General features: G+C 40.4%; 1 protein-coding gene across 4 annotated transcripts; it reads right to left on the bottom strand.

Moving 5' to 3' along the window:
* Positions 1–161: 161 nt before the first annotated feature.
* On the bottom strand, positions 162–26797 carry LOC147900062 (MADS-box transcription factor 23-like). 4 transcript variants are annotated; one of them, XM_087377613.1, is made up of 9 exons: positions 26585–26797; positions 26280–26469; positions 25780–25858; positions 1217–1266; positions 1036–1135; positions 914–955; positions 731–775; positions 498–637; positions 162–393 (listed from the first exon to the last, which is right to left on the bottom strand). In XM_087377613.1, exons 2-9 carry the CDS (start codon positions 26459–26461, stop codon positions 288–290), a joined length of 744 nt encoding a protein of 247 aa, XP_087233739.1. In that variant the 5' UTR covers positions 26462–26469; positions 26585–26797; the 3' UTR covers positions 162–287. The 4 variants fall into 4 exon arrangements, with proteins under 4 accessions (XP_087233739.1, XP_087233741.1, XP_087233740.1 ...); XM_087377615.1 differs by having other exon boundaries at positions 498–634; positions 26585–26796; XM_087377614.1 differs by having other exon boundaries at positions 731–772; positions 26585–26796.
* Positions 26798–27012: the final 215 nt, after the last annotated feature.

Genomic DNA, 27012 nt, shown 5'->3' with positions numbered 1-27012 from the left:
CCAATGATGATGGTGATATTGTTGTCCAGTTTTGGAAGTTAAGCCCAACTTGTCGATTAGAGGGATTACCACCTCTTATATTATAAGAGGTCTTAACTTTTTCTCTATATGCGCATTGTGTAGTATGTCCATTTCTAAAATCTAGATCCCATAAAAATGTGTACTGCAAATTGAATATAAATTAACGAGCTCTCTTTAGTAAGCCTCTGAATGAGAGTCAAGAAGATAAGAGCCATGTGATGATCCTTAAAGAGGCCTCTTATGGGCCAATATTGCACAGAGATCTCCTATGGTGCTACTCGCAATTCGAGTCCCATTTGGTCATGGCCATCATCGGAACACTCGTCTCTGGTTTTTCGTGAGGTATCATTTCTATCATGATACAAATTCAACCTGTTAAACCCATACAAAACCCGTCAAATACCGTCTGTAGCCTTAAACATAAAAAACCAGCTAATTTCAATGGCACTCATCCAGTCGAAAGAGAGGGAATGCACCCTAGTTGGAGCAACGTTTCTGAGCTCAGAGAATCCTGGCCATCATCGTATGAAATTGGAGGACCTGATATCTCAGTTTCAATTCCCGATTGATTTAGAAGTTGGAAACCAAAGCCTTCAAGCTTCAACTCCATAATCTGCTAACAAAACGCCAACCCACGCAAGTGAAACAAACAAATTAATTAGTTCTAAGGAAGCTCCGCTATAAACATGACATCACAAGAACTATGTACTTGTTTTTTGAGATTGTCGTTCTCCTTTTGAAGCTCTTGTTCCTGCTACAAGTATGATTCTCAATTAAGGAGCCCACAAATTATATAGTGGCCGCAACCAATAATAATGTACAAAGAGACACTGAACATTCGCATTGAGAGTAAATAGAGATCACACATCCAAGGGGGGGACATCAGGAGTACCTTTTCGATAAGTCCCTCCATGTGTGCTTTTATAAGCTCCTCCTACAAAACAAAAGCACCATCATAATCACAACTAGTGTTGCAGAAGAATAGAAACCGGACTGTTCGCAACCCACACATACCTTTCGACTGCAGACACTCCTTATTCCCGAAGCGATGTTGTTTTCGAGCTGTCTGAGATCCTCAAGGGAGAGATCAGTGAGCTCCTCCCCTTTCATCTGCCTGGAGGTACAAACCCTTAGCAAGCTAACATAAAGCATGGAATCCACCCGAGGCAGTACTGAAAAGTATAGCCTACTATACCTTAATTTTTTCTGAAGCTGCTCCACCTCCTCCTTTAGTGTTGCTATCTCCTAGGATACCAATCAAACAATCACCTTACAAAATCCTCAAGCAGCAGACATACGCGTATATGATCACAATTTCAAAGGGAAAAGAAGAAGTGTCACAAAGTAGAAAGGAACGGGGGAGAGGAGAGAGAGAGAGAGAGAGAGAGAGAGAGAGAGAGAGAGAGAGAGAGAGAGAGAGAGAGAGAGAGAGAGAATCCATAATTAATTATTAAATACATAATAGATTAAAAGGAAGCAAATAGAATGTCAAGATGGGCATTTCACATTTGTATTGAATGGAATGATGACACATGGGAGGAAAAACTACGGTTGGGAATCTATATTATATACTAGTCTTGGGGGTGCACTATTAAAAATTCCTATGTATAACATGCATTCAAGAGGTATTTTAAAAACCCCTTACCTTTTAAAAAAATCATGAATTAAATGACCCCTTTTTCTTTTTTTCAAAACTGACTTAAAAAACCCCTTCTTTAAATGTATTTCTATAAAAATTTTAATTAAAAATCTCTTTTATTTGAACTCACATGGTAACTTACATATATTCTAGATGAAACCCTCGAGATACTAGTAAAGACCAGCACATGATGATTGTACATATCCATGTTTCCATCTATACTATCATTGGATATATACATAGCCTAGAGCTATTTATAGCCTATCCTAAATCTAGCGAAGGCCTCACCTACACAATCTAGTTGTGTCCTCTCTCTCTCTCTCTCTCTCTCTCTCTCATGATAATATCATAGCTAGGCTTCTCGCTCGAATAAGTTCCTTCTTTATAATCATGATGTATTGTCATGGTATCGGCATGACTAGTGGGAATACATCATTATGGCATGGCCATAACTTATGAAAGCAAAATATGGTGTGGCATGGCCATAGCTCTCGATAAGTATGTTATTGCATGGCTTCTCTATAAGCCAATGTTCATGGGAAGTCCACGTGTTTTCAAGGAATACACACAGAACATACATGCTTTCAACAAGATGAATGATTTATATCATTCAAGAGGCATGCCAAAAGAGGGGATCCTTTGCACATATGGCACTCTCAACGGCCAATCAACTATTTCCACCTAATATGTAGTCCTTAAGAAAATTATTTTACCTTTCAAAACTTGGAGAACTATCACTATACCCTTCCCACACATAGGGCAGGCCAAAAAACGAAGAAAAGTGCAGATTCTTTCGAATATGGAGAACCAAAGCAAGTTACCAGCAAACCATCTCTCGTTTTCAAACCATCTCTTGCTCTAAGTATTGCACGGAGATTACTTTTCGCTCTGAAGGTGGTTTATGGCCACGCCATGATGAAACTCTTTTGCAAGTTATGGCCATGCTATAATGGGTTTTATCCACAATATAACATACTTATCCAGATAGGACATCATATCCTCATGTTTACACGGATTATGGCCACGCCATAACTATCAAAGTCACCGTGTGTCAGTCGCCATAACTCGGTTGGGGGTACTTCAAAGTTCAAACCTTTCTTTTGGTGGTCGCCTGAGACAACATTGACTGAGTACAAAAGGATTTGTTAATGGAAGTACAACACGAGTCTAGAACAAAATCTCAAACATGACAACAAACTCACTTCAACTCTGAATAACCCACTCCTAGAATCTTGCTAAGTCATTTACTCATAGAATCTCGCCAGTATGATTAACAAGGATTGGACAGAAGAGCACAAGTCATTACGGGCAATAGTCTTGCACGATAGACGGCGAGCAATGCAAGGTTTGCAAAACGTGGAGGGAAAGAGGCATCCTTCTTGGTGAGCCACCATAAAACACACCAACCCAGAAGGGTGAACGGAGGGATGGAAACACGGGTGCGACCAGGTTGAAGCCAAGCACCCTTGTATCTCCAGTTGCGGCAGATCCTGCTTTTTCTGTGTGTTGGATTCATACAACCGACTCTTCAACTCAATCGGGACTCTTCAATGCCGACGGGCTTCTCTACGCTTATGAATGACGACTCATACTCCTTAATCACAACTGATGCAGTCATGGGAAACCTGCTTCTACATGAATTGGACACCCTTTGCGAGCTGACGACATTCATCTAAAAGTCATGACCGCTAATGATCGAGCCTTATGGTCATGGCGATTCCAACGCCTGAAACATGCAGCACAAATCACACAAAACACAAGTAATCCACCTTTTCATCAACTTTCCGCAACGCCCATAAGTATTACGTGTTTCTTTTCTACGACCTGACGAGGAAAGAAACACATGATACTCATCTGGTTGAAAGTATTGCTTTTCCATGAGCATTACGTCGGTGACTATTTCTTTCCTACGCTTTTTATTGCTTTTTCATAGCATTGTGTAGACGAGTATTACTTTCTACACTTTTGGCAACTAAGTGATGTGCAATCTTCAAGCGCAAGCAAAAGCTTCAGCAGCCTCACGCTATATTGAGATCGCAGTAGAGTCCCTTGCTCGACTCCCTCCCAACACTCTGCAATCATCTCTGAAATGACTTCTGCTTATCAGCTCATCACAATCAACCACTCTCCTGGCAGATCGTAGAACATTAATTTGGCATGGCCATCCAAAGTTCTTACATAGGGCTGCTCGTAGTATCTAGCCTCCTTCAACGACCTCTCCATCTGGTATCTCTCGCACTGTTATCTCCTGGCGATACACTAGTATCTGGCTTTCTTCAGCGACCTCTCTACCTGTCGTCTTTCACACTATTATCTCCTGGCGGCACTTTCATGATCTCTTGGCGGTACACTCAATGACTCAATGCAATCCACCTGGCTGTCTGACAACCAGTCTCACCCTCGTGGAGCATACTTCCATCGCACATCTCCTCTGGTACCCCGCAATATCTAGTTTGAACACCTTATCTCGCGGTACTTCATCTCATCTTGATTGTTTTTTTGGCAGTCCGTAGCAATATGTTTAGCAGCCTGGCAAGAACTGGCCGAATCTCCTGACATAGCTGTGGAGGTTGCCGACTTCTCATCAACCCTCGTCCTCATAGTACCTCTGGTCAGCGAACTCCATTAGAATTATCGATATTTTCTCTTGCAGCATCCTCTTCTCTTGAGTTTGGGGCATCTCACATTAACCACTACTTCAAAGCTCAAATCTATGCTCGAGACAAGCTCTAGCGGAAGACGACAGCCAGGCTCTCCTATCAACTGATTATCTCTTTGTAAGCTTGCAACTCACGGCACTCAATTCAATAGTTTCAGTATCATGTCCACGAGCCATTCGAGACAGAGAAATCACTGGCCACTGGAGAAGATTTTAAGGCAAAGTTATATCTGTCTGGGTCATTCCCAAACTCTGCTTCCTTACTGTTGAATTCTAAGCCCGCCACTCTTTCTCACAAATGACAAGCCTTGTGCTGATCAATGCATATCCATCTTGGCCGAAGCTCTATTCCCGTTTTTGCCATACAAGGACTTCCAAGATGGAAAGCCAAGTATAGAAATATAACTAAGTTGCCGTAGGCAGCCTTTCCGTCATGGCTCTAACTTCAAATTGGACTTAATCCTCACTATTATCCAATTGGAGTTTCAGTAGCAAGGTCGTGAGCTTTGTCCAACAATTACTCAATCAAGTGATGGCAAGAAAGAAAACATGCAATTATCTCCCTCCTTACATAATAGATTTGTGGAAAGAATGAATAAAAAAGTATGGTTTTGGGTCAAATTTAGGAGGAGTGTTTTAGTCCTTTAGATCAATCTAAAATCAAGGGCCTAAAATTGTATACAGGGCTTAAGGAGAGGTCACAAAAGTTTTGCCTTTCTAGAAAACAAGTTTCAAAACCCTTGGATCTTCATAGAGATCAATGCCAATAATCACAACACATGGCTTAACGAGGGTTTAGAAAAGTAAAACTTCCTTCTAGGCTGCCTACCGTAATTATAAACATTCATTAATTCAAAAGATGTAAATTACAAATACGAAAAGGTGTAAAGTCTAAAAGACACACTACTAAAAGGTGCAAGTCTAAAAGACACACTGTTTAGTATATGAACTATGTAAACACTTGAAGGATTCACTAAGTTTTCTGTGCATCAGAAGTTTCTGATTCGAATACACAGATTCAAATTTCTATATGGTATCACGCCATAAATGGGAGCACGCCCACGTCAGCTTGATGAAATCGGTGCAAGTGTAGAACCACGTGATAACTGAACCGGACTCCCGTCTTCACGATGGCAACAACATGCACTTACAAAGTCGACAAATTGATCGACAAGAACTTTCAACCTTAGAAGATGACCATAGAATTATTGTTGCAGAAGGAAGACCTCTTGGACATCGTCACAGGAACTTCTGTGATGCCGGACGCTAGAGTCCCGCGGCCAACGCCCAAGCAGTCGCCGATTGGGAAGACACAGGATCTCAATCCGCGACTAGAACTCTTCCTGTATATGGAAGACGAACAAAAACAAATGAGTTTTACCACTGCTCATCAAATATGGGCACAGTTGAAGCAAACTTATGAACAAAAAGATGTCTCGTCACAAGTCGCTTGAATATGATATGAGTCAGACAATGTTCCTAAGTTCCTTCAAACTTGGCAAACAGCCTTCGATGACTTAACCCTATCCGGCCCTCGACTCACACGTTCAAGCCATCTGCCTATTGGCAGAATTATCATCAAATTAGAAACCATTTATTACCACACAGACCCGCGTAGCAAATCTAACAATTCCTTCACTAATAACTGCCATACTACAAGAAACATCGATGCGTAATCAATAAAAAGCATCGTCATCTGTTGATATGAATACACTTGCAATGTATGTGCATCAACATCCGAAGCAAAAATCAACACAACGCCCAAAATATCGGAACCAATCCTTTCGCCATAATCAACCAGGGCGCACTGACAAGTCGCATAGCTGCAAAATATTGAATTCACAAACCAAACAACAAAACTTTAGAGTTTTGAAACCCCACTGTCAAACCTGCGGACGTTCCCACAATACTCGTGATTGTTGGTTCAACAAAAATAACAAAGGCAAACAGAAAGAGCGCTATGCTAACTGTGCGTCCGGATTTGGTAGTCACAACAGCACAACAAATGAGGACGATGCTCAATCGGAAATATCCAAAACATCAAGCATTGAAGATGCTTACCTAACTTATATAACGCATCTCACTAAACCTATCATGACTATCCAAAACATCAAGCATTGAAGATGCTTACCTACTAAACCTATCATGACTCCACTTCCACTTGGATTTTGGACACTGGTGCTACTTGCCATTCGACTGTCTTAAGAAATACAAAACGTTAGACTCACCAATAGACATTTGGTTTGGTGACAACGGAGTTCAGCAATCTATTGAGCTATCTAAAGTCAACGTCATTTCAATTGATCAAATCTATTATATACCTCACATAGCCAAAAATCTCATATCTATTAGCAAAGTGACTAGTCCTGAAACATCAATGGAATTCCACCATACACATTGTACAATACATCACTGTCTCCCAGATGGCGAGACATATTTAGTCACTTGTCCCAAAGTTGGACACCTCTATTTCCTTGGTAGCACAACCATCCTTGTTCACGAAGTTCATAGCGCCATTCATGTTACGCCATATCCATACAAAACTCTGTTATGGCACTACCGGCTAGGTCACCTCAATCACATAACAATGAAATTTATCTCCCATAACAAGCTAGTCACCAACTTTCATCTTCCAAAAAGCAGTCGCTTATCCTTATGTGAAGGCTGCATTTATGCAGAATTGTTCAGTTCAAAGTATCCTCCAACTACTTAGAAGACGACACAGCCCCTTCAACTAATTCACAGTGATTTGTGTAATCTACAAAATCACAACTTGAACCTTCCACTTCCATACAAACCAATTCCACAATTCATATCACTTGGCAGCTCCCTTCAACCCAATCCTTCCCGCTGCACTACCTCCACAGATGCCCTTACCACCGGTACCCCGACATCTTCAATAGCACCCGGAGCTCCTCCAACACCTGCTCCACTCCCGCCAGCTACACAAATTCGTCAAGCATTCACACATCTGCTCGCGCCACTCATAGGTGTTGAAAACCAACCTCCTCCAGAGCTAGACGATTGTCATTAATCCCATTGCATGGGCGAATGGTAAATCCTCAATTGTCTTCTACGCATGCATGATTCAAACAGCGCGTCCAGCTTGGCGACCAACTGGCGGATCAAATTCTATGCGTTCCCACATGCAACACCTAACGAATTCACATGATGAAAATCCACCCCAGCACGTGTCACCAGTAGAACAATCAGTTCCTCATGCACACGACTCTCATGGCTTATCAGATCTCAACCCGATTGATTCCTTTTCTTCTACACGCACTCGTGCTCTCACGGATCTGTATCAAACTACAGATCGTATTGACGCTCTTCTAGCCCGTCATCTCTATGAATCTGAGTTCGCATACTCAGCCGTCACTACTTCTATGGAAGCACCTCTAGATGATCCAATTTCAGTTCGCCAAGCTTTAAACGGATTTGACTCGCAAGCCTGGTGGGAGAATCTAAATTTGCCTCCGGCCTTGATGCGAACCACACATGGACACTCATTCCACTTCCTCAAGATCGCAGGCCTATTACGTGTAAGTGGATTCTTCGATGTAAGTTACATTCTGATGGTACTATTGCACGTTTTAAGGCTAGACTGGTTGCACGAAGTTTTAGCGAATCTCTCTCCAGTATTACGCATGGCATCGTTTGGAATACTTCTTGCGATTGCACTACATTCGATCTCGAGTTATACCATCTAGACATTTAGACCGTGTTTCTCCACGGTACCCTTCCTAAAGAAATATATTGGAGCAGCCTGCTTATTTTGTTGATTAAAAGACACCCAACTATGTCTGCCGGCTACATCAATCAATTTATTGGCTGAAGCAGTCGCCTCGACTATGGTTCCAGCGATCAACATATTTCTTCTTCAATCCGAGTATTGTCGAATTCTCTCAGAACCCAATATTTACATAGGTCACACACTTAAAACGTTTCTCATCGTTGCACTCTATGTTAATGACATACCGATAATAGGATCGTCCATAGATGTAATCATTCAAGCAAAACAAGAAATATCATCTACGTTTGCAATCACCAACTTAGGACCTTTAACTTATTTTTTAGGTCTTCAGGTCGACCGAAACAGGTCAAAAGGCATGTTGGTTCTTCATCAGTCGAAGTTCTTTGATGAAATACTTCATCAATTCGGACTTAGTAACCTTAAACCATCCTTATCGCCTATCTCTGTCACTTGTAATCTCTCTCTAGCAGATTATCCCACCATAGACCAAGATGTTCAATACATGAAATAGTTTCCCTTTCGACATCATAGGGCTAGTGACAAGAACTCATTTAGATATCTGTTATACCACAAATTTTTTGTCATGTTTCATCCACAATCCGGGCACGAAACATTGGAAAGCTCTACTTAGAGTTCTTTAATACTTAAGCTTCATCTGTAACCTTGGTATACAGTACACACGTCAATCAACTCCTCATCAAATCACTTCATTGGTCGGGTTGGTCTTATTCAGATTAGGGCAGGGGGGAAATCGATACAAGACGGTCTACTGTTGGTTTTACTTTTATTCTTGCAGGTGGAGCAGTTATGTGGCAATCGAACAAAAAAGCAGCTGTTACATTATCATATGCAAAAGCAAAATTTGTTGCAGTGGCATTAGCAACAAAAGGAGGACTCTGGATTCAAATGATCCTTGAAGAACTCAAGGTGATTCCAAAGTTATCTTTAAAGATATATCGTTCTTCAAGGTGATACCAAAGTTATCTTTAAAGATATATTGTGATAATCTTTCTTGTATCTACCTGGCGAGCAATCAAAAACACTCTGAGAAAACAAGACACGTGGACCTAAAGTACCATTTCATTAGAGAATGGTGGAAGAAAAGAAGCTGCAGCTTGAACATGCTCTTACAGAGTATATGTGGGCTTACTTCTTAACAAAACCAATGCCTGCTCTCTTAAACATGAAGCATGCTGCAGTAATCTAGGTTTACATAGAGTTAAATAATAAAATGTCAGAATTAAGGGGGTGTATAGAATATAGTTATAAACATTTATTAATTCAAAAGATGTAAACAAATACAAAAAGATGTAAGTCTAAAAGACACACTGTTTCGTATATGAACTATGTAGACACTTGAAGGATTCAATATGACGTACTAAGTTTTCTGTGCATCAAAAGTTTCTAATTAGAATACACAGATTCAAATTTCTATATTAAGTAGTCCTAGCTCTTGAAGGGGACGATCTTTAAGACATTGTCATTGGAATTTCTCTACCTCCAACTCAACCCGTGCGAGCAGATTATGAAATGGTAACCACCGGTCTTCAACTTGATGAATGGCAAGATTCCTCTACTAGTTGTATAAAAAAAGACAAGGCTGATTCTCTTATTCTTGATGTATTAAGTTATCCACACCCCACAATGTATGGATGCATTTTTCAAAATCTTTGAAAAGGAATCTATCACCGAGATCCTTCACCTAAGGAGCAAATTGGATGCACTCAAGTACAAGATGTCCACATCCATAACTTCTCATATCAACTCTTTTTAAATTGCTTGCCATTGGACCTTTGATCTCATGGTCAAATTGCTCGTTGTTGGAGCTCTGATCTCGTGGTCTCAACTTGTCCTTCATACCACTCCAGAGAAGTATGATAGCATCATCACCATCCTCTTTAATAAAGATGGAATGGATTTTGATACACATGATCATCACTCATCGAGTACTCTCAATGACATGAACGATACAGTGAGACCCCTATAACTACACTCACATAAGAAGAAACAGAGATTGCCTATGCTATATCCAAACGACCGCAATCGCCTTTTAGCAATCGTTCAAATTTTCAAAAGAGATGAACTAGAAAGTCCTTTCTTGCATCTATTTCCACATCCTCCTATGATCTATTAGATCTTTTCCACTTTGATATCCATGGTCCATTTCTGATGTTCAACTTCAAATACCGCTATTTCATGACTTTCATTTATGATTTCTCAAGATTCAACCGTGTCTTTTTTCTACGCCACAAGACCAAAGCAACATAGATATTTTAACAGTATCACAGATTTGTTGAAAGACAAATTGGGTGATGGCTCAAAAGATTTAGGGTCGATAATGGAGGAGAAGACATCTCATCAGCAATGGAATAATATTGTATTACTTAAGGAATCTGTCCCGAGTACATTGTTGAATACACGCCCCAATAAAATGTTGTGGCGGAACGAAAGAACAGGACCATTCAAGATGGCATGAGGTCCATCCTATTACATGCATGTCTCTCCAAAATTTCTTTGATACACACAGTATCCACTATAGTGTACATATTAGATTACCTACCCACCACTGCTGCTACTATTAAAAATATACCCATTACAACATGGACAAGAAAGATTCCCTCTATTTCTCATTTACAAGTCTTTGGATGTACAGTGTATATATACATTCCTAAAGAATTGCAAAGCAAAGGCAATCTCTTGAGGCAAAATTTGATATTCATTGGATACCTAGAAAACATCAAAGGATACAAATTTTATGATCTCATCATGATCATCAACCGTGATGCAATATTCGATGAAGTTAACATGGAGGCTGTTGGAGTCATGAGGCATCCAATTCATAGTTACTAGGGAACGTGAACGGAACGTCGACCCCCTGCGGAACGTGAACGCCCAAATCCTAGAGAACGTGAACGGGAAGGGAACGCCACGTCACCATACCCATAAACAGACATACTGTTCTATACATTAGAAAGCTTAAACTTAGAATCCAAGACTCAAAAACATTGCAATTACTTTTGAAATTTGGAGTAAGCGCAAGCAACTCCTCGGGATTTAGAACGTCCACTGGAAACTGGCTACAGTGAAAGAAGTCATACATGCATTTTTGTTTCAGCTTCAAGATACTATCTAGCCCTCCGGCGTGGACGAGCCATGAGAATTCAAACTTCAAAGTTGATTGTTGTAACTTGTTTGCTGCTCTCACAGTTCACTGTTAAAGCAACAAATTGAAGTCCATCAATATCAACTTGGTACATTGCACAATAGGCAAATATATGATGCATTGATACATTATACATGCAATTAATTATGACCAAACTGTGCTACTTGCACACAGCATTGGCACTATGCATATGTATATAATTTTTGTAGTAATGTACCTTCACCTGCGTATGCAGTCGGAAGATGGGCGTTAGCGTAGCTGTCTGTCTTGTGCCGTCACCTATGTGTGTTGGAACGCTTGCATGTAGTAGGCTAGTGTAGGCTAGCTGTGCGTAGGCTAGCTGTGTGTAGGCTGTAGCGTAGGCTACACGATGGTAGCGTAGGCTAGCGTAGCTTGATAGGCTAGCTGTGCGTAGGCTAGCATAGCGTATGTATATAATTTTTATAGTAATGTACCTTCACCTGCGTATGCAGTCGGAAGATGGGCGTTAGCGTAGCTGTCTGTCTTGTGCCGTCACCTATGTGTGTTGGAACGCTTGCATGCAGTAGGCTAGCGTAGGCTAGCTGTGGATAGGCTAGCTGTGCGTAGGCTAGCTGTGTGTAGGCTGTAGCATAGGCTAGCGTAGCTTGATAGGCTAGCTGTGTGTAGGCTAGCATAGCGTAGGCTGTAGCATAGGCTGCGCGATGGTAGCGTAGGCTGTAGCATAGGCTGCGCGATGGTAGCGTAGGCTAGCGTAGCTTGATAGGCTATAGCGTTAGTAAGCTGCTAGGCATAGGCTAGCCATTGCATGCAGCCTTGCAGGTCGAAGCAAGCTTGCAAGCAGCGAACACACAGAGCATGGAGGTCGACTATAAGCGGTGAACACAGAGCGGCGAATTGCGCCGATTAAATTAGGATTAGATAATTTGCCCCAAATCGTTACCTGCATGAAGGGAACGGCTTAGGGAACGTTCCCTAGACATTCCACAAGGGATATGGAATGTTCCATAGCCGTTCCAGAGGCCAGACATTCTACAAATGTTCTCTTCAAGCTGAGTGAAGAGAACACCGTTCCAACGTTCCATAGCTATGGAATGGCATTCCTTGGCAACTATGATCCAATTACACTCAAAACATCCTTTAAAAATCTCCCTTTACATTGTATGATCAACATATCACAAACAAAGATACAAAGCAACCCAGCATTGACATCTTTATTGATCATATTCCTATTGATAGCGACAATGATGGAGAAATGGTGATAACTGCCATGGTAGTTAATGAACATCCATCGGCTTATGAGGAGGCCATATCTTTGTCCCAAAAGCAACAATGTCTGGATACCATGCAAGCTGATTATAATTTACTCATGTCTAAAACCACATGGATACTTACTGAATTTACCCCTTGGAAGGTCTCCGATCAAATGCAAAATTTGGGTGTTCAAAATAAAGATCAAGGTGGGTAGTTTATTTAACAAATACAAAGCATGCTTGATAGCCAAAGGCTATTCACAAGTTCTTGGAGTATATTTTCACAACACTTTCTCTCCTGTGATTTGCATAACAAGCATCAAAACTCTCCTAGCCCGTGCAAATCAATACAATCTTAAAGTACATCAAATGGATGTCAAAATGGCTTTCTTAACAAAGTCAAAAATATTTATGGAGCAGTCACCCAGCTTTGTCATTCCAAACAAGGTACATCTAGTCTGTTGTCTACATCTAGCACTATATGTCTTGAAATAGGCCTCACCTGCATTATATCTCTATATTGACAACTTCCTTCACGCGTAAGACTTCCTTCCATGTGCCTCGGATCCCAAAACCTCTATGTGGACGACACCATCCTCATCACAAATCACATGCGATTCCTCTTGAGTCTCTCATATCTTCAACTTTTGAAATGGTGGATCTTGTTCAAATTCATTCGTGCCTTGGAATGGAAATTAACATCTTCGAGACAAAGGTACGCTACTTCTTCGACAGAAAAAATTCATCGATGACACTCTTCAACAGTTCTACATGAGAAATGCACATCCACTTCCCACTGCTAAGAATTGTCTTTCAAGAGCAACCTCCCACTTGTAACGTATAATTGTCCATATGCGAACTTAGTTGGTTGCCTTTAATCTTTTGGGCTTTATTTATGCCTACACATAATATTTATTGCAAATCAGCGAGAAATCACCTCGGGGAATTCATTGCAAATTCTTCTCAAGCAAATTGAATCCAATGAATCCTTCTCAAGAAAATTGAATCGCAACTAAACATGTACTAAGGTGCCTCAAAGAAACTATAGAGCATGCACTCACCTACCAACAGCAATCCAATCCAATCCATCTTTCTCTTTGGTATCCTTATTTTGATGATGATTGGTCTATGAGATCCACGAGTGAAAATTGTTGCTTCATTGACAAAATATGATATCATAGATGAGCAAGAAGCAGCACCATGTCACCGTACCAAGCACTGAAGTAGAGTATGTTACGAGTTCAATTGCAACATGCAAACTAGTCTGGTTATGATACTCTCACATATTGGTCAACCTTAATACTCAAGTACCCCATTGAGGTATGACAATCAGAGTGTGATTAGCCTCACAAAAGATTATGTACAAGGTAGCAAAACCAAACATATTGCAATTCACTATCACTATGTTCGACAAGTGAAGAAGGACTCTATCATATGCAAATATTACCCCACAAAACCCATGGTTGCAGACATGCTTACAAAGCCACTATCTGAGTCTCGCTTCTCCCTTCTGCGAGAAGAAGTTGGATTTGCCTTATCGATTGGGATACACTACACAGCGCCTTATCGATTGGGATACACTACACAGCACTCATTTTAAGCATGCACTACTATAAACTCATTGCATTTCATGCATATAAATTATGTCAAAGAGATGGCCAATATCTACCTATGTAAAAATCCCTTTTTGTATAATTTTTTCCATAGACATATATAGGAGCTAAATTTTTTCCCTTTTACTCCCCACAAGTTTTTCATACAAGCTAGGGATCCTAGTTTGGGTGGGGGTATTAGAGTATACATAGCCAAGAGCTGTCTATAACCTAACCAAGGCCTCATCTTTATAATCTATGGGATATGATGAATACATCTCCACTTCTAGGAGCAACCATCTCTCTCTCTCTCTCTGCCCCCCTTGTTCTCATCATACACGTGCTTTTATGAATATAAAGTTATGCCAAGGTGCTAGCACCCTTTCCTAGATTTCTTGCGAACCTTTGCTAAATCTTCTATCTTGATTGACTCTTTTGAAGGATGTAAAATCAAGTTCCCAAACCAAATATAAGCCTTTGGGCTTGATGGGACTGATGTGGAGATACATAGCATTGAGGAGTAGGGAAAATAAATAACAATGCTTATATCGACAATCATGTTTCACATGCATTAAAATAAGCATTGATTAAAGATCTAATAAAACCATGAATATTGTCATTTAGATCAACACTAATTTTGAAGACATTAATCCCATTGCACCAAATTTCCAAAAATCACTGAAGCCTTTTCATTTAAGAATGGAATGATAAATTAAAGATTTAATTGATTCCAAACTTAGAAATGGACTCCATTAGTTGAACTATTGACTTCCCTGTTTCTTGTTGCTCAACGAGTGCAAGAACAACATGATGAAGAAGCAATGACAGTGTTGCTAATCACTTGCAATGACTTCTTAGAGTTCGAGCCATTGATTAACATATGTTCTATGGCACAGACAGACACGTCTCATAGTTTGCGAAGGGCATGGTGACATGAATTCATCAAATGCTAATGTTATGATTTTCCCTCATATGCTCATCGTTTGGATTTTATGCCCATATTAGGTGTTATCACTCTACTGACAGCATTGAGTTTGGCATAGAGGCCAAATTGGCCTAATGAATGGCTTAAACATTCCAATTTATCTTCAATATTAAGCATTCAACTCGTTTTCCTTCTATGAAAGAGAACTGTTCACCACAGTGAGCTTCTAATGCCCACATCAAGAAGATTAAAAGAAAATGGTTCAATTGAAGCACAAAGGACTGAATTCAAGTGCAGTTGAGATCAAACAAAGAGAAGTTGATAGGCTATCTCATATGAAGTGTAGAGATCTAAACGGATCGACTATACAGACATTTAGAAGCCAGAGATAGAATATGAGCATAGAGGCTTGTTGACAAAGATATTCGAGGATTCAAGTACACCTTACACTCAAGAAATCATTTTTAAGTGAATAACAAGGAGGATATCCAATGCAATCGAGCAGAAAGACTTGAGAAGATCAACCTCTAACAATCAAAGTGTCATTCAAAAGCAGAGAAACATTTTAGTTGAATGTTTTGCAAGAGTTCAATTTGCTATGTGCAGAGGTTCTCTTGTAATTGAGAAGAAAAAATTGAGCATAAAGGCTCAAATGTGAATGAAACGGGCCAAGCAATAAGGTCAAAGCCAATTGTGCTCAATTGAATGATTCAAAAGCTCATAGGTGACTATGCTTTTGACTAAAGACTCTAGATCCATCATGTTGTAGCCTACTAGGAGTACCCCCGGATGGAGAAAAATGCTTCTTAAACCATAAGAACACCTTCATTGACCCTCCTGTCAATTCGTCTTTGTCAACTACTCCAATGCGAAGCAAATATGGGGGTTAAAAGCCACTGTACCCCAATTATGTACAATACTCAAACACACATATATATATATGGATGATATAGAAGATTAGGGTGTTCTGCAACCATCAAAAACTTGTGTGGCTCTCTCTCTCTCACACACTCTCTTCCATTGAGATCTCTCAACTGGTATCAGAGCACGAGTGTTCTAGCTGAGCTCGGTTGGAGCTCGAAGTCTACTGCTGCAGCTGTGTGGGAGGAAGGAGAAGCTCCATTGGATAACTTTATCTTAATCCTGGTGTACAGAGACCTTGCAGAAGCCTTTGGAAATTTCTCTAAGAGATTTCGGAGCAAAAGGATGTTTTTTGATGATTCCCCTATTCCTTTCAACGATTGAGAGTCCGGAATGACCTGTAAAGGCAACCATTTCTTCCTTTGGTGTCCATTGCACTCTGAGAGTTTAAAAACGCCTTTATTCTTGAATTTAGTATCATTTTGTTGGATTTCTGACTTACTGTCTCTGCTTCAACGTTTTTCTGTCAATGAGTTGAAACTCGAGTTTGAAGTAACCATTTCCAGATCTGTCAGTTCCAGAGGACTCAAGAGGTCCTAAAACTTTTTGTTGCTCATCATTTGCACTCCGGTGTTGTTTTCAAACAGATCTATTTGCAAAAACTTTTTTTTGGTCCGTGTGTTAGACCCGATGATTGGAACCACGGTTTCAAAATCTATCTATTTCATTGCATTTCAGAGGCCCAAAAAACCCTACCTATCAACTCTTGCGTAATTCCGTAGAGATTTGGAAAGTTCTATCTCTCCGAATCATCTGTTTCTCTGTCAAAAATCCATTCAAAGGTTCAAACCTTTGAGTTTTGGATTACAGGTCAATTGCAAGGGTTGACTCTCCGTTTCCCATTCATCGGTTGGGATCTTGAAGTTCCAACAAAAGAGATATATTTGCAGATTATCTTGATAAGTCCAATTATGCAATGACACCTATATTTTGAGTCATCTCAGGTTCTATTTTTGCTAGCAGTCATTATCGTGGGACCATGATTTTTTAAATATACCTTATGCAGATCACTCTGGTTGTAGTCTGAGCTGTGTGCGCTCATTCATGGTTTGCATTGAGTTATTGTGGAAGCTTTATAGGCCATTTGGATGCATTGTGATCCTTGTTGGATGTGCTGATAAGCCCAAATTGCCTTGTGGAATGCTTTATTGATGGATGTTTAGCACACATATGTTGTTTTATGCTAAGGGAAAGCTTTAACACATTGTAGTTGATGCACTCAGTGCTATGCTCTCTTGGATGAGACATTATTGATGCTTATGCCCATGGACATTGTTTATGCTTAAGACATTTGGCTCTTATTAGCATTAGGTTTGCCATTGTTTTGTCAATGCATATTGGTTTTGGTGACACTCCTTCATTAAGATAGACATATTTGAATGCACCTGATATTTGGTGTGATTTCTCTCTTGTCGATATTAGCATTTCGGATTTTGTTTTATTTGCATCATGGCGTCCTCTTCCATGTCTGAAAATGAGTTTTAAAAGTTTGATGGAACAAACTTTTCTTTGTGAAAAGAACAGATAAGGGATATGCTTATTTAAAATAAGCAGATTAAACCCTTGGTAGGGATTGGAGCTAAGCCTGTAAATATGTTTGAAGATGATTGGAATGAGTTGGATGCATTAGCAGAGTCTACTGTTAGACTTCATCTTGTAGAGTCAGTTTATTTCACAGTGGTAAATGAGCAAACTACGAAAGATTTGTGGAAGAAATTATGTGCTACTTAGGAGAATCATGACATCCTCTTCCATGTCTGAAAATGAGTTTTAAAAGTTTGATGGGACAAACTTTTCTTTGTGAAAAGAACAAATAAGGGATGTGCTTATTCAAAAGAAGCAGATTAAATCCTTGGCAGGGATTGGAGCTAAGCCTGCAAATATGTTTAAAGATGATTGGAATGAGTTGGGATGCATTAGCAAAGTCTACTGTTAGACTTCATCTTACAAAGTCAGTTTATTTCACAGTAGTAAATGAGCAAACTACAAAAGATTTGAAATTATGTGCCACTTATAAGGAAATGGCCTCTAATAAAGTTTACCTCATGAAGAGGTTGTTTGAGCTGCAAATGAAGGAAGGGTCTCCATCGCTTCTCACTTGAATGAATTTAATATTATTTTCAGCCAGTTTCAGGCTTAGAATATGATTTTTTATGCGGAGACTATGGTAATATTCCTCTTGTATTCATTGCCATCCTCGTGGGATACCTTCCATGCAGCTGTCCGTAACTCTGCACCTGGTAGAGTACTGAAGTTTGATGATGTTGTCAGTAGCTTATTGGAAAGAGATTAGATGGAAGTCTACAGATAACAACAAGCAGGATGCAGTCTTAAATGTGCAAAGGGGTAGATCACAGTTCAGTATAGTGGGAGCAAGTGACATCAAGTTATCGAGCTTCTTCCACTAGAGATCTACTTTTCCCTAGCAATCCCCATTCAATTGCTTACATTTCCTATTCAATCGGTCTAGTCCGTTCCCAAGAGGAGGCAAGCAAGCAAGCTTCCCCCAGACAAAAGAAAATTAGCTAGGCAAAGCTTATTAGAGGCTAACAGTGGAAAGACAGATTGTGTTGCATCTTGAAAATAACTATGCATGTGATGTAGTGGGAGCAAGTGACAAGTTATCAAGCTTATCCTGCTAGAGATTTTCCCTCTACTTTTCCATAGCAATCCCCATTCAATTGCTTACCTTTCCTACTCAATCGGTCCAATCCAAGCGGAGGCAAGCAAGCAAGCAAGCAAGCAAGCAAGCTTCTCCCAGACAGAAGAAAATTAGCTAGGCAAAGCTTATTGGAGGCGGCCCATTTCTTTTACAAATGGGTCTTATTTCAATGGATCAGCTAGATAATGCTGATTTTCAGACCACTTTTGGCTTTCAGAGTTGAAAAATTCAAAAGGACTCTATGGTTTTTACCAGGGGTGCCAAGTATGGGACTTTGTATCCCTTACATGTATCAGGGGTGTCTGTAACTGAGCAGTCAAGTACTTCTTTGTGGCATTGCAGGTTGGGACACATGAGCCAGAATGGAATGGAACTCTTATGCCGTTTGGATTATGTACCGCATTTGAGTTTTTAACTTTGAATTTTATGAGCATTGTCTCTATGGGAAGCAGACCAAATCAGCCCATAAAAGAAGAGGAAAGAAAAATCTTGAAAGGCTTGATTTGGTACATTTAGATGTATGTGGTCCCATCCCTACATGGTCATTAGGCAATGCTGAATACTTTGTGACATTCATTGGTGATGCAACTAGGAAAGTGTGGGCTTATACTATAGCTCGGAAGAGACATGTGCTTCACATATTTCAAAAATAGTTGATTTTAGCTTAAATCAGTCAGGTAGAACGCTTAAATGCCTGCTGACTTATAATGGTGGAGAGTATATCTCTCATGACTTTTAGCATTTTTGTGATACACGTGGGATCAAGAGAGAGCCCACGTGTCCTCATACTCCAGAGCAGAATCCAGTTGCAAAACAAATGAACCACACCATTCAGAAAAGGTTGCAATGTATGCTTTCCAATGCAAGTCTTTCTGGTGGTTTTTGGGCTAAGGCAATGAAGACTACAGTGCATGTGATCAATAGATCACCTATTAAGAGTTTGGATGGTGGTATTCCTGAAGAGGCATAAAGTGGCAAGAAGCCCTCTTACTCTCATTTGCATATATTTGGGTGTGAGGCATATGCACATGTGCCGAAAGAGCTTCAGAAGAAGCTAGATTTTAAGTCTAGGAATTGTATCTTTCTAGGTTATGATGAAAGTGGAGAGATGGGCTAACATCTCAAGGATCCAGAAGCAAAGAATATCATACGCCATGATATGGTCTTCAATGAGAAGAAGATGCATAAGACACCCATGAGGGATGTGGATACGAGAAGAGTCACTTTCCAAGATGTGAATTCACTCGCATATGTTGATAGACACTCTCACAGGTACACAATCAATATGCAGATGGGACAGCAAGCTGAAATGCCCTTGAGAAGATTAGCTAGAGTATATCTAGACCGGCTGAGAGATTTGTTCCAAGGACAGACTATATGATGCTTACTGATTGCAGGGAGCCTTCTTGCTACAAAGAGACTATGATGCATGAGAATCAACACAAGTGTGAGTATGCTATGTAATCACACTCGTGAAAAATAAGACTTGGGACTTGGTTTCTTTGCCACATAGAAAGAAATCATTGCCATGTAAATGGGTCTACAAGATGAAGGTCACAGGTAATGATGTACGTAAGTACAAGGCCCATTTGGTTGCTAAATGTTTCAAGCAAGAGAAGGGTGTGGACTTTGATGAGATCTTCTCCCCAGTTTTGAAGATAACCACACTTAGATGCATACTTGGACTTGTGGCACCAAAGGATATGGAGACTATGTAGATGGATGTCAAGATAGCTTTCTTCATGGGAATATGCATGAGAAAATTTGGCTTTGAAGTAAAGGACAAAGAGTATTTGATTTGCAAGCTAAAAAAGAGTGTCCATGGCCTTAAGCAAGCGCTTAGAATGGTATCAGAAGTTTGATGCTTTCATTTGGTCCCATGGTTTCAAAAGAAGTGAGATTGATCACTGCCTCTACACTAAAAGGACCAAGGATAATAGCCTGATACTCCTAGCACTTTATGTTCATGATATGCTATTGGCTAGCAAGAACACTTATGAGCTCAATGCATTCAAGGACAAGCTTCATGAGACCTTTTCATGAAGGATTTGGGACCTGAAGGCCATACTCTTGATATGCGCATCACGCGTGAACGAAGTAGAAAACTCCTTTGGCTTTCATAGAAGGAGTATGTTAAAAAAGTGTTGCAGCATTTCAATATGGAGAAGGGAAAGGCAGTAAGTACTCCATTGTCTCCATATGTGAACCTGAATCAAAGAGAGATTCCCAAATCAGATGAGGAGAGGACCATGATGGCCAAGGTTCCTTATGCATCAACGGTTGGGAGCCTTATGTCTGCTATGATAGCTACTAGACCGGACATTGCATTACAGTGGAAGTTGTTAGCCGGTATATGGCTAATCCAAAAAAGAGACATTAGGAGGCAGTTAATTGCATCATGAGGTACATGAAGAGTACCAAAGACATGTGTATCTGCTTTGGTAGAGGAGAGATGCATGTACTTGGGTACACGGATTCAGACTATGCAGGACATGTGGATAGCAAGAGATCCACTTCTTGTTATGTATTTACCTTTGCAGGTGGTGCAGTGTCATGGATGTCTCACGCATAGAAGTGCATTGCTTTGTCTACCATAGAGGCCTAGTGCTTTGTCTACCATAAAGGCCAAGTATGTTGCAGCCACAGAGGGTTGCAAGGAGGCTATATGGCTTGATCGGCAAGTGGGAGATTTGGAGATTCACACAAGTGTAGCGACATTGCATAGTGATTCCATGAGTAACATTCAGCTGGCACAAAATCTGGTCTTTCATGCAAAGACCAAACACATTGAGGTCAAGTACCATTTTATCATGAAGGTACTTGAGGACAAGTGCATAGAGCTTGTCAAGGTTCATACAGATGATAACCATGCAAATATGCTGACGAAGAGTCTACCTAGTCAGCGGTTTGGATAGGCATTGGATAATACGTCCATTGATTATTCTCCCATTAGGCACATTGGCCTTTAAGTGGGAGGTTGTGAGGGTTAAAGGCCATTATACCCTTAACCTCGGTTATGTACAATACTCAAAACACATATATATATGGATGACATAGAAGATTAGGGTATTTTGCACCTACCAAAAACTTGTCTCTCTCTATTTTGACTCTCTCTCTCTCACTCTTTTCCATTCAGCTTTCATTGTTAATATCTCTCACAAAACTCCAAAACATCCTATGGACATGTGGCAACTTTTCTCCTCCAAGCTACGACAAGTTCTCTTTTTATTCCCTATCAATAGATAAAAGAGACACTTTCTATAAGTCACTTTCTAAAAGAGTATTCTCTCTCTAAAAGTGTCACTTTCATAAAGCTCCCCAAAATGAAGTTTTGAAAAACATGAAGAAACAATACAAGACGTGGCATAAAGGACTTGCCACATGGCACCTCCCTTCCACAAGCCTTGACCCACATGCTCCCACCTGGACCCCAACACGAGTAACTTTCACAAAGCTCCACAAAATGAAGTGTTAAAAACCACGAAGACAAAATGCAAGAAGTGGCATGAAGGGCTTGTCATGTGGCAACTCCTCCCCACAAGCCTTGCCCAACATGCTCCCACCCTGCCCCTACCACTCCTGCCCATTTTTGAATTCTTGAGGAGCTTGTGCGAAATTCTAGAGTTACAATGCACTGGTAATATAAGAACGTACAATGCCGACACGTTTGTTGTTGCTTCCAAAAACTAGGTACAATCATGTTGTGCCACAATAACACCCATGTTTCCTATTACTATATTATAGAAAACTCATAGAAACAAAAATTGATGGTCACTATCATTACTGAGAAACCCCAAAGAACATGAAAAGGAACTCCCTCCTCCCATTTTAATGACTATCTCCTTAAGCCCTTTCCCCACATCTTCAAAGCCGAGGGTCAGCCCAAAGAATATCTTGGCCATATGATTAACGACATTTGATTTTCAAAATATATATTTGCATGAGTTAAAGGTCACAACACCTTAACAATTGGTCCAACACTCAGGGGGTTCATCTAGAAATATGCAAGTACACAACATGGGTTCAAATGGAGGGGTTTTTTAATTAAAATTTTAAGGTAAATTTACAAAAATGTATTTACATATGCTACTTTTTAATTGAAATTCAAAAAAAATCTTTAACTTTCTAAAGAAAAAGGGGTATTTCTATTCAAAGTAAAATTCAAAGGTAAGGGGTTTTTAAAATATCCCTCGAATGCACACCATATCTAGGGTTTCTTAATAGTGCACCCCCTGAGGTCCACTAGGCCATATCATCTCTAGAATTGGTCTGGAAAGCTTAAATGGCTAAACCTCATTAGTGACTAGTGTGTCACAACTTTGTAAGCCTTCCTCAAGAACTCGGCATTCAAAAAAGGCCCAAGGTTTAGTAATTATGACAAAATAATATGGCTTGTGGCTGCCATCGCTTCCCATTTTCTTTTGTAGTAATTGCCCCCCTCAAGGCTTTTCCTTGTATCCAAAAGGTTATGCTTTCTAGAGCTATATGTCCAAGTATAAAATTCTACCACCATACCCCTCATACACCAAATTTTGAAGTACATGTGGCATTGAATGGAGTCCATCCCCATAAATTTGGATTCATGACCTCTTCCCAACTTGCTATGCTAACTTCTTGAAGATGGTCTGGGGGGTGGTCAAGATACCTCGAACCTCCATCAAGTCAAAAGAGGGTGATGTGCCGATCACTAGACCAAAATGTGGTAATGCTACTCGAGGGGTCACTCATAACTATGTAAGCATATCACGTGGGTTCAACAGAAGCAAATTTAAATGCCCTTTTTTAACACACTTTCTACATACAGAAGGGTACCATTTAAAGGGGTATTCATAGTTTGAATAGGAAAAGGGTGTGTTTTATTCATGAAAAATTCGCTAGTAAGGGGCTTTTAAAATAAGCCTCAAACACACGCAATATAGAGAGTTTACATATAGTGAACCCCCTTAGCAATGCTACCATCAAGCCCATTACCTGCGCCATAGAAATGCCATTGTCATGGCCCATTACTTGTTGTGAACTAGTTTTCATGCACGTTATGAGAACAAGGACCAGTAACATTCATCTACCTAACAGCACCCCACACATGGGACTTTGCATCCTCACAAGTGGGGGTGTAGGGGCAGCCTCTATGTTGTACTAGAAGTGCTTCCATAAATATTTAAGAAACATGAGAGAAAAAATGTACACTAAGTACATTGGCTCTATGGTTAAAGCATGTTAGTCAAGGGAGATATCATTTTTCATCCTTTCAAAAGTACAAGGTAAACTACTTATATAATTAGTAAACAAATCTCATATTTTGTCATTATAATAGGAATGCAACAGAGGAAAAACCATAATATTTGAATCGGTGTGGAGGAGTATATATCATGAGAGTAACCTTCTTGAAGATTCTCCAAGAGGGAAAAGAGGAAGTTCGTGATGTTCTATTAAGGCAATCATGAATATTAAAAACAAGAAATGATCATGAAATATAATAATGATAACACTTAACAATTTTGCTAGATTTAAATTATGGTGTCTACAACGGTGAGTGGACCCTTGACTATTCCTTCATGGATGGATGATGATTCATCAACAACCTTAGATTCTTAATAAACAACATGGGAGCTTATAACCTCCATGTTACTTAGCTTTACTAAGTGTGACTTTAGTAACATAAAAAATAAATGGTTTATACTATTTCCTATACCTAGCTCAATTGTTAGGGATGCTTGCTAGGTCTTGCCCCTAAGTTGAGCTCAATACGGTCATACTCAAGGTAAGATGGTGGCAACTTTAGAGGAAAACTAGAGATAAAAAATAAAGCTCAAACACTTCAATAATTTTCAATTGATAAAATGTATTAGTGTTAATACTCACATATTCAATTGGAAACAAAGCCATATACTTGCTTCAACTATATCTTTAACCTATTAACCAAGGACACGAGGAAAAAAAAAAAGAGAGAACACGTGGCCGCTTGGAGGAGAAGAGCCTGCCACATGTCCCAAAGAAGGAGCTCTTGGATAGAGGCTTGGAGAGGAGACTCGGGAGATGGAAAGACAAGAGGCAGCTTTAGGGGAAAGGAGGAGACAAAAGGTCAATGGAATGGAGTAGATGGAAGTTTAACTTTGAGAGGAAGGAGGAGATGGAAGGTTAATGGAATGAAAGGAGGAGACGGAAGGTCTAAGAGCCATGGGTTAAGACAATTTTTAAAAGCCAATCCAAGTATGCAAGGTGACTTGATTAGTAATTAAGAATCGATCATTATGCTGGCTGGCTGAGGAAAGATCCACCTTCAAATGGGGAGTGCTTGAGGATGATCACGCATATTTGCCTGTGCAAAGCACGGGTTCAATACTCGTCACTTATTAATGATAGACCCTCCCTTAACCAATGAAATGACTAGTGCTACAAATTGCTTAAGTAAAAGCATCTCCATTCTGCAAACTAGAGTGCTATGGCACTAATCTAGGTCCGGACTCCCAAGGTGGGATTTGCACAATGGGCTTAGCACCACTCAAAGTGTACTAGTTTTCTAAAATTCCAGAGAGCTTAGCCTCCACATTCTTATCTCACACTCCCGGGGGTGCACTATTAAGAAACCCTATGTATCATGTGCACTCAAACGGGCACTTAAAAAACCCCTCACCTAAATTTTTTCCCCCGACCACGCCTGTTGAGTGAATAGATTTCTAGTTAGAAATCGCTGGGAGGCTATTATGAAACAAGAAACTACGAAGCTTTTAATCCACCACACTACCACACATTAGAATAGTTTGATGGTTCAAGAGACGTGACAGGAAACTGCATTTTTGACGCTGGCACACACTGTATGAGTGAGCACAGTCCGTGCCCTTCCATCGCAAGACCGTTAAGGGATGCAGGGACTAAGGCTTAGAGATGGAGGCGGTCAGGAAACAAGAGACACAGATATTAGCGATGCCGTTCTCATGATTTCATAAGGTCGATAGACCACTAGAATATTTCATTACCCCATGCTTTTAAATCAGCTATCGGGACTTCTGAGGCTTTGATTACATTAGCATGTAGACTGCTGACGACGCAAGGAGAATATCAATATCCGACGAAGAAAGTTCTCATGATTGACGAAAATAGAGGAAACTTACCATGTTCACTTTTACGCTCCAAAGTAGAATCTCCAGTCGAAATTTGTAGAGCAAAGATGAGCACTAAATCCATGTAAGTTAAAGAAGATAGAAACTTACACTGCATATGCGACCTGTCAGGGCGTGGGAGCCAGATGCTTCCGGAGAAGTGCAGTACGTCTCCAAAATCGCCTCCATGCTGCTTTCATAGAGCATTTGATTAGTTTAGTGAGCGGTGCAAAGGGAAGCAAACAAGGTCGCATCTTATAATCCTATATCAAAGCAAATTCAAAACGCATGCAAATGCGGAGTACTGTTACTGTAACAGCATCGACGTGAAAACAGAAGAGTTTAAAGCGACACCACGCCCATTTGCGACTCCGCTCGGTTGCAGAAAGCGACGTTTCTTTACAAATGTGTAACCCCCTTCTCTTCAACTTCAATAAGTCTTGTTTCTGGAATCAGACTTCCATATGCAGTAGTACAACCCAAAGCAGTCAACACGAAGTTGGGATTTCTTTTCGTTTTCAGGGAGCACATCATACAAGCCTTCATCGGCCCAGGTCACCTATTATCAAAAACAGGTCGACTAGGTCGGATGAGTGTGTGCAGGAGGTTACCTGCGACTTGCATACTCGAAAAGCCTGCCCGAGCTGGAGAAGATTATCAAACCAACATTCGCTTCGCAAAGCACGGCAAGCTCGTGGGCCTTCTTGACCAAGCCCCCACGCCGCTTACAAAAGGTAACTTGGCGGTTGGTGGCGTTGTCGATCCTCTTGATCTCTATCTTGCCACGACCCATTACAGAGTCTGCAGTCGTTGGCGGGCGTCATTGACACTCAACGAATAAGCAAGCAAAGGCAACATGGCAGGAACGATGAGTAATATCACAGAGAATCGTGGAGGAGAATTGGGTAGGACGAACCTAGAGGAGTGGCCGGAACGATAGGTCGAGCCGAGGATACTGCTTGGATCGGGGTGCGAGAAGAGACTGAAGAGTGTGACAGAAAGAGGCTTAAGGGGGCGGGACGACGAGGGTTACAGGTTGCAGAGTAGGGTTGACAGGTTGGTGAGTAGGGTTGATGATAGTCTATGTACGTAATGGATCGGCGGGGCAAGCGATGAGGATTCACTGTGATCAATGTTGAAAATACTCAGCGCTTGATAACACGTCGCAAATACTGAGATATATATCAAACGTTCCAATCTAGAACACGTAGCAAATCCTGAGATCTATCAAACGTTCCAATCTAGAAGGCTCTAGTAGCTCATAGATTCTATCCTCCATAGGTGCACGTGATCACATTGGATTTCAACTAAATTATAATTTCAAGCTGGTGACCCTAACACACG

Source organism: Dipteris shenzhenensis, chromosome 7, assembly GCF_047967505.1.
Source record: "Dipteris shenzhenensis isolate YYH24624 ecotype China chromosome 7, Dip_SZ_1.0, whole genome shotgun sequence".
Lineage (NCBI taxonomy): Eukaryota > Viridiplantae > Streptophyta > Polypodiopsida > Gleicheniales > Dipteridaceae > Dipteris > Dipteris shenzhenensis.
This window is presented reverse-complemented; position numbering and strand designations above follow the sequence as displayed.